This window comes from Perissodus microlepis, chromosome 17, assembly GCF_051167445.1.
Source record: "Perissodus microlepis isolate ML-2025 ecotype Zambia chromosome 17, ASM5116744v1, whole genome shotgun sequence".
Classification (NCBI taxonomy): Eukaryota; Metazoa; Chordata; class Actinopteri; order Cichliformes; family Cichlidae; genus Perissodus; species Perissodus microlepis.
This window is the reverse complement of record NC_140477.1, coordinates 35,288,461-35,303,213: the sequence shown is the minus strand read 5'-3', so window position 1 is coordinate 35,303,213 and position 14,753 is coordinate 35,288,461. Positions and strand designations below refer to the sequence as shown.

General features: G+C 42.9%; 1 protein-coding gene across 1 annotated transcript; it reads right to left on the bottom strand.

Annotated features, from left to right (window-relative positions):
* Window positions 1-2,230: 2,230 nt before the first annotated feature.
* e2f7 (E2F transcription factor 7) lies at window positions 2,231-11,920 on the bottom strand. Its single transcript, XM_084911119.1, has 13 exons — window positions 11,642-11,920; window positions 11,062-11,163; window positions 10,276-10,584; window positions 9,913-10,072; window positions 9,495-9,734; window positions 8,726-8,881; window positions 8,497-8,640; window positions 8,181-8,357; window positions 7,929-8,013; window positions 5,882-6,215; window positions 5,215-5,389; window positions 4,549-4,916; window positions 2,231-3,975 (listed from the first exon to the last, which is right to left on the bottom strand). Exons 1-13 carry the CDS (start codon window positions 11,837-11,839, stop codon window positions 3,820-3,822), a joined length of 2,604 nt encoding a protein of 867 aa, XP_084767245.1. The 5' UTR covers window positions 11,840-11,920; the 3' UTR covers window positions 2,231-3,819.
* Window positions 11,921-14,753: the final 2,833 nt, after the last annotated feature.

Sequence of the window (14,753 nt, the reverse complement as noted above, 5' to 3'; positions counted from 1 at the left end):
GCAGGATAGCTCCATGCTTTCATGTTGTTTACCCCAAATTCTGACCCCCACCATCCGAGTCATCAGACCAGGCAGATTCCAATCTTTTAATGTCCAGCCCGTGTGAGTGGTGTGAGATTATTACACTGTCCTATGTTACATTATACCTCTGATTTAAGCTTATGAAATCATTATGTAGTTTTAGGTTGCATTATACTCCTGAGTTAGAAGGTGAAATTATTAGATTGATTAGACTGATTTGTATTACATTAGACTGCTGATTTACTGTGAATGAATCACACTGTTCTATGGTACTTCATACTACTGATTTATAAAGAGAATACTGTTTGCAGAGAATCATGGCCGTGCTTTTCTGATTGTAGAAAGAACAAAACATACTGCACAAGAAGCCAAGGCCGTAACTTAGGCTCATTGAGAGAGAAAGAATGTGAATGCTTAGTTTGGAGGGGGCTGAAGCTATAAGAATGTGAGAAACGGTCAGACACTTCGAGATTTTGCCGGACACCCTCCCGTTCACATCTCCCGTCCGGACGTTGGTAATGCTCAGTGTTGTATGGAATAAAGAGAATTGTATTGATTAAAGAGGTTGTTGATTGAGCATTTATACACCGAGTGTTGTTCTTCCTTCAGCCCAAAGATCAAAGAATTGGGATATTTAACAGTGGGTATGACTGTAGCCTCGATATTCAGTTCTTATGAGGGGCACCTGGTGTGGTCTTCTGCTGCTGCAGCCCATCTGCTGCAAGGTTTGACCTGTTGCTCATTCATAGATGCTCTTCTGCATCCCATGACTTAGCAAGTAGTTATTTTAGTTACTAGTGTCTTGCTACAACTTCAAAGCAGACTCATCAGAGCAGGAAATGTCATTTCAGTCTTGCATCATCTAATTTTGGTCAGCCTGTGAGAACTGAAGCCTCAGTTTCCTGTTCTTAGCTGACAGAAATGGCCCCCACTCTGCTGCAAGCTTTGACATGTTGTGCTTTCAGAGATGTTCCTCTCACCGATTGACTGTTGCCTTCTGATCAGGTTGAAGTAATCTGGCTATTCTCCTGATTTCTGGTATCAACAAGGCATTTTTTATCTTGACGACCACCACTCATTAGATATTTCCCCTTTTCCAGACCATTCTATGTAATAAACCCTTGGGATGGTTGTGTGGGACAATCCCAGTAGCTCAGCAGTTTCTGAAATACTCCAATAACCATGCTACATTCAGAGTCTTCCAGATCTTTCTGCCCCATCCTGATTCTACATTGAGGTTGTAGATAAATGCAATAAGTTGCTGCTGTGTGATTAGCTGCTGGATATTTGTGTTAATGAGCAGTTGAGCAGGTGTACTGAATAAAGAGTCATGTGAGTGTAACAATATTACCTCTTCGAGTGGAAGTAATAATTTCTCTTTTTGTAGTAATAATGGTCGGGGTGGTACTAACAGCAATGCATATTTAAGAGCCAATTTCTTGCTTTTCCTTCTGTTTCTGGTGTTTTTGGTCAAAGCAGACACTTGGCTAAACTGTCTGTCTATATAAAGTTAATTGTTCCATCTGCTGAGTTTTAGTGTCATAAATGCCTCACAGGGGCCAAAGAGATCCATCGAGCGCTCCCTCGGCTCACTTTTACTGCTGATATAAAAAGGCTTTGATAGCTACATGTTTGTATCCACAGATGGTATGTTTTCTAATTGCTACGCACTCAGCCCGATCTGACCCTGAGATCACACTTGATGTGTTAAATGTGTTGTCCAGCATTGAAACTCCAATTCATTGCAGATAAGAATCGAAACGCCAGGTTTTTTTTCCTACATGTGCAGCCTGAATGTTAATAGTCTGTACTGCCTCTGCTAGACATGTGAATCATTACATATATTTGGCTTTATCATACTGATTATCACATGGCTCATATGTGACTGTTTAATACACAAATCAGTACAGTTTGCACCAACAGGAGTTGTGTTACAGATGAAGTGTCATCTGTCTACACTAGCATCACTTGTTTCCATCTGCTGGGCCATTATGAATTTGAATTATTAGTGGCATCTGCACATTCCCAAATTGGTAAACTGAAGCCATCTGTAATTGTATTAACATTGGGATTCTTGTGTTAGTTTATTTCCTGCCCCTTTTGATTGTAGATTAGAAAAACAAAGTGGTTAAATCATTTTTTTCTTCTTTGACATCCTCACGATAAAATGGAGCTGTTAGAAATACAGACAAAGACTGTAAAGCTGGTCTGAATCATTTATTTTGTTTCAAGTCACACAGAAATGTTTGGCTCTGAACTACATCGTGTGTGCAGAGCTACAATGGCAGAACAGCAATGAGTTTCCAGCTGTTGCAGCTACTAAACGAACCGTGCAATAACCATTATTTTTAAAATCAGGACAGAGACAATAAACACTGTAAATGACACTATGGATAAGTCATTAAAAATATTGACATAAACTACACACCCACTGGTTAGAGTGGATTATCTGTACAGCCTTTGGCGTGACATAGCTAAGCTCTCCTGAATAACTCCTATTATTGGGTTGTCTGGGCCTCGTTCACTGACAACCTGAGAAAATCTGTTTTGAGGCAACAACGATGTTCTCTTAGCAACATGCCCGTTAACTAAGGCACTAGTTTCCCTGTATAAACAAAGGAGGAAAAACACTTTACAGTACTCTGATACTTTTCCCAATCCAACTCTAGCACAGTCACTAGTATTCAAGTACCTGAGAGAATTGTCACATTGTCTTTCAGCACTCAGTAACAGTGGTTACACATAAGAATGCACATAGCACCAGCCGGGTACGTCTGACGAGAACACGAAACCACCCGTAAGCATCAAAAAATATAACAACTGTTCCTTCAGATACTTGTCTGGCTGTAAACGTTTAAGGCTTTAGTGATCATTTTCTTAATGTCTAAAATGGAAGGATTGTCCAACCACCGTCATTGTAAACTGGCGTTCAGCAGCTCACACGTGTCCTATTACACCCGTTTTCGTGTATCTAAATCTGAATGGGCCGATTACTACAAAATTATGTGTACATTCTTCAAATACTTAGTGCTAAAAACTTAATGTTTCATTACAGACCCTGTAATCGACATATTTTCACTAAGATGTAAATAGCAACTGGGCTACAACAAAGGATGAAGAATTAGCAAGGGTGTAACGATTACAAAACAAAACTCGAAACAGTGATCAAATCATCGGCGATGCCGTGTTGCATGCCCGTTTTCCTGTGCTGTGATACCCATGCAGAGAAGTTAATGCCTGAAGTGTGCCAGTTTGGTGAAAGCTGTAACATTAAAAGACTGTTTCTGGTTATTTGTCCCCTTTAAAAAAAATAAAATTAAAAAACAATAATAATAAAAAAAAATTTTTTATATGTGTGTGTGTATTATTATATATATATATATTATTATTTTTTTTAAGCATAACATGAAATGTGCTTCTGGATAATTGTTACAGCCCTTGTAAATAGGTAGCTTGATCATTCTAGGAGGAAACATAAAACGCAGCTGTGACCGGCTCCCATCACAGGAGGGCACTGTTGCATTTGTAATACTGCCTTACTCTTAAACCTAACCTTGAGGACATCTCGATAGTTTTGAGTGTCTTATTTCACAGTGTGACACCCCTTTAATAAAACAGTCAATTAGCAAAATATGAGACTCTCCAGGATTTACAAGAAAACATTCAATACTCTTGGAAAGTTCTTAATTTGTCTTTAGAAACATAGCACCAAAGGTTTAAAACCATATTCTTTGTTTCATTTTCGGTTCACCACCCTCAATTTTTAAGACGGCGCATTCAACACAAGCTCCCGTCTCTTCAGCTGGTTGGATGGTGGCCAATGTCGAGTCTCCTCTGTGCCGATCCCCTTTTTCGGACAGCTGGCGCAGCACTGACTACACTTCCCAGAGTGCCCGGGGTCTGAAAGAAAGCCTTTGAAGAAGATGCTGGGGTTTCCTTGGGCGTATGTGGAGTCTGTAAAGAGAGACAGAATGCATTTAGGGAACATTCAGACAACCCAACGCATAAACAGCAGCCACTGCCAGCAGTAGATCTCACTTGCTGAAAGGTCAGTGGAAGTCAGTAGACTGAATATTATCTAAGAAAATGGGTAGACGTAACTCTACACACTGAAAGTGAGAGTGGGATTAATGCATCATTACAACGTGGTCATTGACTTGTCCTATTGTTTATAACGTCGCGTGAATTTGCTGCCCAGTAACTCTGTCTATCAGAGCTAAACCAGCTTCACTACACTGGTCTTTGCAGGCAGTAAAATTCATTCCCATTTAACAAGCTGGAGATTAATCAGTCTTAACTGCTGTGACACAAAGTGTCCAGATGAGTAAATGAGGGTAAACCTTCCACAAAACAGATGCTGCACTTGCTCTCGTGTCAAGCTGTGTTGTGACATTTTGCAAGTGCCTGATACGAGAAAGGTCATGTTTCATTATGAAGGCTAATTACATTGATGTATTTTAGGGCAGACAGCTGTGTGTGTGTGTGAGAGAGAGAGAGCAGGGTTACAGCAGTACAGTCAGTTCTTACCAGTGGTTCTGGCGTGTTGATGCTGACGGTCTGTCGTGGTCTCGGGGGAGAATGTGGCGTGCCAACTGACGACCTGTAAAGCCCGCTCTGTTCTGGAGTGGACGGCGGTGGAACCGGCACCACACTATACGACGCCCCCCCCACCATGAAGTGGGCAGGTGACATCATGGCAGGCAGACCAAAGCTCAGTTTTGTGTGAGCATCAGAGCCTTGCTGCTGTAGACTGCCAGCCACCAGGGGGTAATGGGAGAGGGCAGCAGATGGTACCAGGACATAGGGCAGTGCCAAGGTGGGAACACTGCTAGGAGGAAGTGCTAGACTGGCTGCTGGTTGTCCAGCTGAGAGCAGGAAGTTGAGGCCATTTAATCCTAGAAAAGAGGACAGGAGACCGATTAAAAGGTTTGAAGGATTTCTTTTTCTTCTTTTTTTTTTTTACAAAGCAAAGATAAATAAATAAAATTCAGTTCCCAAATCCTGGGAATAAAGTGCTCTAGATTTCCAGCACTGAAAGGACCTGCTGCAGGGAATATTCTCAGTAAAAGAGTGAAAGGGTGCAAATCATAGTGTCCCTCTCTTACAAGCCCTCTACTATCACAGCAAATCATAGTTAACATCTCGCTCTGTGTGCTGCTTAATTCAACCCAGTTTCCTAAAACAGTGCATTACCTGCATTGTTGGGGACATAAAGGTAGTGCGACGGCTGAGCGTGCTCACTGCTGGTGTTGCCACCTCCACTCTCGCCGATCACCTGCTCTCTGCAGAGGCCTGCTGCTCGACTGGGAGAAGCCCTGGTACCAGCTTGCGAGCACTCTGCTGTTTCCCTGCAAGCTTCAGCTCGAGTCTGGAAAGAGCAGGAATGACATCTGATGTTACAGCCTTATGATCTGCATTTGTTACAGTCCTTAAAACTCAGACTATAACACGTCTCCCCTTCTAGTAACAAAGTCAAGTCATGTTCCTGGCTTACGGTTTATTTTCTCAGTCAACCTTTTAAAAAGACCAGCCTAGCATGTGACACCGAACCATCCAATTACTTTGATTTTATGTATCCTGATTAACTGCACCAGGTTTTCAAATGATCAATTATCTTATACTCTACTGAGATGAGAAGTCTTTAATTACACCACACAAGACTTATCCTGATCAATGAGCATGGCACATTTTCCATTTTCAGTTTAACTGTCTGCCCTGGTGAATTACTAACAGGATTTTCTGACTGTCAGAATTACGGCACCGAACCGAATAATTAGCTCGGAGTTAGTTTTTAACTGGAACAAGAATAGCAATTAGCAGCAGAAATTAAAATCCACAACGCCACAGAATATCATCTCACCTTTTCACATTTCTCTAACGCAGAATTTCCCTTCCTTTTAAGTACCATCTCCTCCTCCTCTCTTTCTTCCTTCTTCCTCTTCGTTGCCTCCAACCTGGGTAAGGTGTGACCTTCGAGCATCTGGTTGGGCGTTTCTGGCGGTCTGTACAGCATGACCACGGAGGGTTGGGACAGGCTGGGCAGGTAGGCCAAGCAATGGGAAGACGGGGAAGCAACAAAGAGGTGCTCCGGGTGGGGGTGTGGTGCCAGAAGGGTGGAATGGGTGAAGGAGGGGGAAAGGGCAGTACTGCTGTTGTGCATGAGCTGAGTCTGCGGTGGTGTGCCAGGTCGGTTGCTGAAAAGGGGGGGAGAAGAAAAGTAAGCTATATTTCTCCTGTTACTTGTAGACTGAGTTTTTGCCAAGAATCTGATTGAGAAACATTTGTTTATGACTACAAGCATTAGATACTGCAGTGTTCAACTAAAGTGGAACACTGCTTCTCAAGCCTTAGCTTCTAAACATTTTGACCAAATTGTTCCTGATACAGAGGAACCACAGAAAGTTAAGTCACAAATCCGTCTCTTGCACACGTCAGTAGCCCCCTATCTATCTGAGAGCACTTTGCTCTCAGATAGCAGGCTTACATGTGCTTCCAAGGATATTTAAAAGTAGAATGACTCCTTCTCTTGAATCAGTGAGACAGACACGTCTCTCCTTTTAAGATTAGGCTTAAAACTTTCCTTTTAGATAAAGCATATAGTTAAGCTGGATCAGGTAACCCCGAATCCTCCCTTAGTGACCCTGCAATAGGCCTAGGCTGCTGTGGGCTTCCCATGATGCACTGATGTGTATTATGGGAAGCCCATGGGAAGATGTGTTAGTTATGATCAATGTGTTTTGGGTTTTTTTTGTCCCATCTTCCTGCCATCACCCTCAAGTGCTCACAGCGGTTGGCTGCCCCTCGCTGGTTCTGCTGGTTTCTTCTTGTTAAAAGGGAGTTTTTCCTTCCCACTGTCACCATGAGCTTGCTCAAAGTGGGTTGTCTGACTATTGGGGTTTCTCTCCATTATTGTGAGGTCTTTACCGATATTAAGCGCCTTGAGGCAACTGTTCTGATTTGACGCTATATATATATAAAAGTAACTTAAATTGAAGGTGAAGGCATATTTGTAATGGAGCATGAGCTTTATGCGCATGACTAGATATTTGAAGTTAAAATAAAATTCTTTCCATGGTTTGAAATGCAGGTAAAAAATTCCTGACCTCATCAAAAGGTTACTGTGTTAGAGCTGGGTCTGTGTGCCCCTACAATATCTCAGCTGAAACGCAGACTTGAAACTGGCCACAGGCATAAACTTCTAGCTCTCATCCTGTGGGCTACCACTGCCCCCGGTGCACTTTTGCCTAACTTCATTTTAAAAATATTCCTTTTCAACACACACTTCCATGTCTTATTATCTTACTCCCCCACAAAACACTTAGCAGCCACAGCCTTGAGGCAGCTGTGGTTTGGCCACGAGTAGTTTAGTTAATAATAGGAAACAACATGAACTACTGTGTACTCCATGTATGCCGCCAACTTATACACTCATAGGAGACAAAAACTATTAATGTCCACAGAGTCAGCTCCTGTTACATGTAGCCTTGAGTGAAACACATCAGCCAAATCAAACACTGGCACTGAATGTAAAATATAACGAATAAGAGAAGGTTGCAAAATAGACTCTGTAAGGGAGAGGGCACAGCATCTTTTAACCTGACAACAGAGATGACTTTGAATGTGTCATGTATAAAAAACTCAAACAAAAAACTTTTGGTTTAATAGTAACACTTCAGATGGAGAAAGCTGATCTTTGAGATGACCCAATCCCCCCCTCCTGCCCCCAATTCTATACAGTTCCAGTTTAAAATCCTTCATTAACATTACTGATAGTCTGTGCTGGCAAAGGTTAAGAAAAAAAAGAGCTATGTGTGCTGTAAATTCTTTGGCAGTAAATCTGTGCTGGGAGACTGCCGATAAATCTAAACCAAGTGCATGCAAGTATCTGTGTGTTAGCGTTTACTCACTCAGCATTACTTCCAAACTGCAGCTGACACGCTGCACTGTTGCTTGTAGTCCTTCTGGAATAATCCACAGGCTGGTTTTGCAGGGCTGCAGCATAGAGACAACAAACAGACAAGATATTGAAAAAGCTCTATGCTGTTCCGCAGAGTCAAAGCGCACAACTTGCAGATTTAAAAAAAAGGCTCGGGGATGCTTGGCCGTCTCCCGCCACCAGATTGGAAACAAACAACTCCCCCAAAAATAAAATCTCTTACCGGTTACTTCACGTCTCGGGCTGCTGGGTGCGGAGCTGACCTGCCGCTGGACTGCAACAGATGTTGGCGTGATGCTGAAGGAGGCATGACGTGCCATTTTTGCTTTTCTGAGCTCCTGTCCTGCTAGTGGCTGTGCAGACTCAGATGAAGCGATGGCTGCTACATTCAAAGTGTTTCCTACAGGTAGATGGATGACAACTGATTTAGGGTAAGAGCAATGATGACAAACGCAGTTCTTAGACTGACAAAGGTCTGGACTGTCTTATATTTTCAAGTTACTCTAGCAGAGTTCACTAAAGTCATCTTTAACTCTCACCAGCATTCACAGAGCTGCTGAATTCAACCGGGCCGAGCCACTTGAAGGCCGGCTTTCTGCCCCTCTCCTCTCTGACATGAACCTTCTTTATGAGGCTGAGGCTGGTCAGCACGTTGGCAATATCATACAGACGCCGCACCTTAGCTGGAGATCACACAGACAGTGTTTAGTTTGGTGAAATACTGTTTCCTGGAATCTATACACGTTGCAGCACTTCTGGATTTCTTACTTTTGTACTTGCTGTGACTTGATGAGTCCTGACTCTCCTCGATGAGGACCTTTGCTGCTGCATCCAGGGTAACAGTCTGAGTTTTGGACACCAGGAAAAGCATGACAAACTTCTGGCTCATGATGCGCAGAGATTTGTCTTTCCTGTTGCTACCGGCTGCAAAGACAAGCAGAAGAAACAGACAGTGTAAAAAGCTACTGCTTTCTTAATTAGCAGTGAAAATCAGCCCACTGAAAAACCAGTGAATCGTATGTTTAATTACATTTTATTCATTAATAACAGGCACCAAAACTCCATACAGAAATTCAAAGTACTTGTCAACATAAACTTGTTTCTTCTGTACAACCTCAGTCTGAATGAAAACATTTCAGAGACGTGAAATCAAACCTGAAACCTCAGTACAACCTTTACAAACTAGATCTTTATTAGAATCCAGCCACATTATAAGTCTGCAAACGTACAACCTCTTAATGACAAGCTGTGAGCAGACAGAGGCAGCGTCGCTACGGTAACCAGGCTTGAATCCATTCCTGTGGGTTTAAGGCCTTATTCAGCTTTAGTGTTAAGCATTTGCCCGTGAAAATAAGCCTACACCTAAACTGTTACATGCAGGCAACTGAAGTGATACTTATATTGTCTAATGAAGACTACGGTTAACGTCTAATCTTTATTTGGAGCCAATATGGAAGAAAAGGCACACTCTCCTTATAGTGTTAATTTTAAACACTCAAAACTCTTCATCTCCAGTCTTTATTTTTCAGTTTATTACCGCTTCCAGCATCTCCTTCCCCCCCGTCATCCTCTCGGCCCGGTCCGGTCTCCCTGGCCTCGTTGGCCTGCTCCATCTGGAGGTGGTAGCCCTGCTGTCGGCCCTTACGCTGCAGCTCCTCCAGGGTGGCTTCCAGCCGCTGACGACCGTACCAGGTGTAGCTGTTTTTGGCTATCCGCCCCACAATCGTCAGGGACTCCAACACATTCACGATGTCGTAGATCCGCCGCCGTTCCACCCCTGACAGGATTACAGCAACATTTCTCTAAAACGTGTGCACGATTTGAGCAGCAGTCATTCCCAAATTCAATAGTAGTGTTTTCCTGGCCCCATGAAGAGTTTACAGTGAGACTAATTGTAGTCATCTCCTTCCCCTGTGTCCAACTGCTGCTGCTGCTCTCAAATTACTGGTTCTTACCCAGATTGGCTGCCACTTCATCCAGCGAGATCCAGATGGGGCTGTGAAGCGGTGGGTAATCAGGATAAAGGGCAAGGAACTTCTGGCAAAGCAGACCCAGACTTTTCTGCTTTCTGCTCGGCTTTTTCTCTGCATCGTCCTCTTCATCAGCGGCTTCAAACTGGACAGAGATCAATGCCGTTGTCTTTTGGATTAGTCAACCAATCCAACAATCCACAGCTTAAATGACTAGTCTTTAAACAGGACTTCAATAAAATATATTTTTCGGAGAATATTAATTTAAACTACAACACAATAAATCCAATCTGTGTTAAAATGTCCTTTTAAAACAACAAACAAACAAACAAAAACAAAACACCACACCTGACAAGAATCTTCCACCTCTGGATCCTCCACCACATTATCTGGGCTCGCTGGCTGGTCTTTATCATTCTCTATTGGTCTAAACAGCACCTTTTTCATCTCTCTGTCCCGGATGTCTGGGCTTGCCGCGCTGATCAGCATCTTCAGGTTAGCCGTTGGTGTCCAGGGTTCGGTCAGAGACGTGTGTTTGATGGGGGTAATGTGGGCGAGCTCAGAGGGAGCACCTTTTCTGTTGATCAGCAAAGTAGGAAGGGTGGACTCTGCAGATTTTAGCGGTGTTGATTTTCTCTTCTCTGCACACATGTTCTCCTGTGATGGAGACAGTTATGTGATCGAATTAGTGCAGGTTTGCCTTAATAAAGGCTCAAATATCCTCTCGTACAGAATGAATTGCAAAGGGGTCATTTTATAGCAAAGAATGATGAAAGAAAAACATATAATCCTGGTTGAATTTATTCATACCAACTCATCCACTATATAAACACACATCTCCGAATATCCGAATAAGCCACCCATATGCTGAATCTGAGACCGGAGGCCTGCTCCTGAATCTGGAGGAATCAAGCAACTCACACTGATTTGTACAACTCTCAAGATCTTATTTAGCACTGTAGCCCACAGCCCTTGCTGCTGAAAGCCAAAAGCAATAAGCGGACTTAAGCTCTTCAGAAGCTCTCACGTGACTGAACACAGCGTTCTCATTGCGCTGATTCCAAAGCTTTCTTTCAGATGAATCTTATAAAACCTGCCTCACCTGATTTAAAGCAGGGTGCCACCTTAGCCTACCTTTTGTTCCCCGCGAGCCCCATCCTCCTCCTCCTCCGGCCCCACCGTTGAACTCTTCCTTGGACTTGAGAGGTCTTTCAGTGCGAGGCATTGAACCTCCATCTGGGAAAAATGCGTTCCAAAGTAAAGACAAATATTGAGAATGGGAATTGTAAAGTTACACTTAAAAGTAAACCCAGATCCGTGGTCAGCTGAATTTGGCGCAAAGAGCATCGGCTAACTAGCCTTCATAAAGCTAACTGCGCTGCTCTTCCTCAACCCTCAACCCTGTAACTTTACAGCTGAAGTGCCGCATTAACTTTTTAGCTGACAGTAATAAGTTTACAGCTACAGGTATTAATATACAACGTTAGTAGAATGTTATTTCTAAGTTGCAACACGAGTTGCGGCCGTAAATTATTTTATGCAAATGAGTCCACAGCTTTAGCCGTTGCTGAGCCTGTGAATAGAGGTAAATGCGTTTCTGATGGATATTATTAGTCAGTAAGACTTAGCAGTAATTAGTTACCTAGCCAGGGACACTATTATAGTTGTGTTGCAGAAATCAGAAACCCTCCGGAGGGAAATCACCACTCTTTACCTTCGCTGTTGAATGAATGAAATCGTCAAGTGTGGCTCTGCGTCCCCGTTTTACACACTTGTCAGGGCGCCGCTCCTTCAGACCGACATAGCAGTTTATTTCCCTCTTCAGAAAGAAGCAGGCAGTCCTCCTCAAATCCTTTCCAGTCCTTTCCTCAGACTCCTGTTCAGCTATACTACTCCTTGGAGAATCCAACATCACCCGCTCAAGCTTGTTTTCTGGCGCTCTCCTACAGCTGGGTCACTCAGCCAATCAGCGGTCAGCTGACTGACTCCGTCATACGGCTCCAGCCACTCAGTGCTATTGTACTCGGGTGCGCGCCTCAGATAATACCAATGAGGGACCGGACGTCCACGCCTCCAGATCTGTGTTGGCGGGGCAACCGGCGCGTTTATGTTCACGAAGATGGTCATAAGAAGATGTCTCACTCTAGTGATTTTATTTTCCTACATGGAACCTGAAGTTCTGGCTGATTAAATTTGAAGGTGTTTAATGTATGCTAAAAGTTTTTGTTAGGTTTTTAATTAAAAGAATTGACACGACTCGAAGCTTAGTCAGCGAGTAAATTTGATGGAGAAAGTACAAAAGAACAACAACAACAACAATAATAATAATAATAATAAAAAGCCCGGCCTTCTCACTACAGTGCGAAAATTCGTGGGTACCCTGTGCTCATGGTTTGCGATTTCTTTAGTAAGTATTTGATAATACCTAAAATTTATTTAAAATAAAAACTCTGACATTTATTTCAGAGCCTGTTCCTTTTAGGCATACTGTGAGTAGCCGACACTTGAGAGGTCAAGGAGTTATCTATAGACGACGATCTTTGTTTCTCAGCTGAGAAGTTTGGCTTGTCTGCGTCTTCTCCCACGGTCCTAGCAGCGGCAAGTAGAACTTTTTTTGCGCCTACAAAGGCGCTTTTAATATGTTCAGCTTAATCACTCCGGCGCTAGTCTCTGCGGACGGCTGTAATTAGCTGATTAGCTGCTGAAACAGACAGATGGGAGGCGGCGGAAGGGGGAGGAGCGCGAGTGGCGCTAACAGTACCTGGGTCATAGCGGGAAAAGCGGCGGTGGGAAAGTGGCCTCACTTTCTAGCAGCCGGGATCCCGCCCTGTATGCAAACTGGTATCTCGCGGCAGAGGACGAGCTCTCAGTCACGAACCCCAAATGCTTGCATAATAGCCCCCAATACACACAGCATGCCGCCAGCTCCCAGTCAGATGTGAGCTACAGCAGACAATAACGAAAACGTGTAACCTCAAAGGTGTTTATCTCAAAGCGCAGGAAACGTGCCTGTATTTCAAGATTGTAGGGTTGCTAAACTTGTCTATCACAGAAAAGGTTGGCTTGCAAATAATGTCTGTAGCAGACTGCTTTTCTCAAGTTTGAAGAGATGAAGAGATAAAACAAATAATTTAATTACTAAACTACATGGTACATTTGGGGACAAAAATGTCGGTTTCCAATAGTTTGCTGGATTTCTAGTGTAGTGCAAGAATTTGTTTTCTCGCTTTTTAAGGGAAAACATAAACCAGGTAACAATTCAAATGAATGAAACATATCGATCTCAGGCATTCTGTGGTTTCTCAAATAGTTGTTAGTTACTACTTTCACTGTCACTCACAGACAGCATGCTGTCACCAAAAAACAAAGAAGAAAATCTTGCTGTCATTCAAATTCATGTCATTCATGCATAAAAACTCGCTTTTCCTCCCCCGAGAGGCTCTAGGGCAGACACAGGACACATTGGAGAGATTATATCTCTTGGGTTGGCTTGTTAACACACCGGTGTTCCCCCTAAAAAGCTGGATGAAGTGGCTGGGGAGAGGGAGGTCTGGGTGTTTCTGCTTAGACTGCTAACTCCTATCACAGGGACCTGGGTAAACTTCAGATAATGGACGGACGGATAGTTACTTGTGACAAAATGACTACTGCACACTCTGTTAATCATTTTCTTTGCAAAATGACACAACGATGATTACCTTTATTTATCCTGGTGCTACTCTGATAAACCTATTCCCTCATTTTGACTGTAGCACTGAATTGAAGGCCAACAGTAAAAAAGCAACCAGTGTTTCTAACTGATCCAGTTGCATTCAAGCCTTTTGTTCTGTTGGTGTTTGGCTTGATTTGAGGTCAGCAAGTTCAGGCATGTTCTGTGGTGGTTGTTAATGCAATATAGTCAGAGAATTGTTTAAATTCACTAAACGAAACAGCCCCACTCAGGACAGCATATACATTTACCATGGGAACACAGTAACCATTAGACTGAGAGTAAACAACAGGCTAGTGGTGGAGATTTCCTTTAAAGCTCAAAGGTAAAATCCGTTTCTGTGAGTTCTGTCGGACTCCCTCCACTTCTATCTGTTTCTGCCCTTTATTACCTTCCTCTGACTTGTTGTCACTCTGACAGACTTTTTTTCTTGTCCCAGCTTTGCTGCTCTGACCTTTTATTAAACTACTCCCCTGGAAAACTTGTTACAGTTCACACTGATCTCAGTAAAGACATTTGACATCTGACACTGGCATTTAGGAAAGGTTTCAGACATAATCCTAAAAAAAGCATCACCAGTAAACACACAAGAAATAATTTTGGAGAATGTTACTAATAATGGAGGGAATCACACCCTGCTGCACATGACAGGAACAACATACAGTCATGTGAAAAAAATGTTTTCACAGCATTCTGCAGTCCTGTGATAAACTAAGTACAGCTTGTTATTTAATAGCTTGTAGAACCACATTTAGCAGCAATAACTTGAAGTAACTGTTTTCTGTATGACTCTGTCGGTCTCTTCAATGAGGTTTGTAGGTGTCCGTTTGTGTTCAACTCTCTTAGACTTTGACTGGACTATGGCTTCCCCTTAATTCTTTTCTTTTTCTGACATTCTGTTTTAGATTTGCTGCTATGCTTGGAGTCATTGTCCCGCAGCATGACCCAGTTTCAGCCAAGCTTTGGCTTCACATTTCACTCTAGAATACTTTTTAATAAAGAGCAGTTTGCGATTGATGTAATGACTTCACAGTGTCCTGTTCCTGTGGCTGTAAAACAAGCCTAAATCGTGACCCCTCACCACTGTGCTTGATCATTGGCATGATGTGTGCCGTGT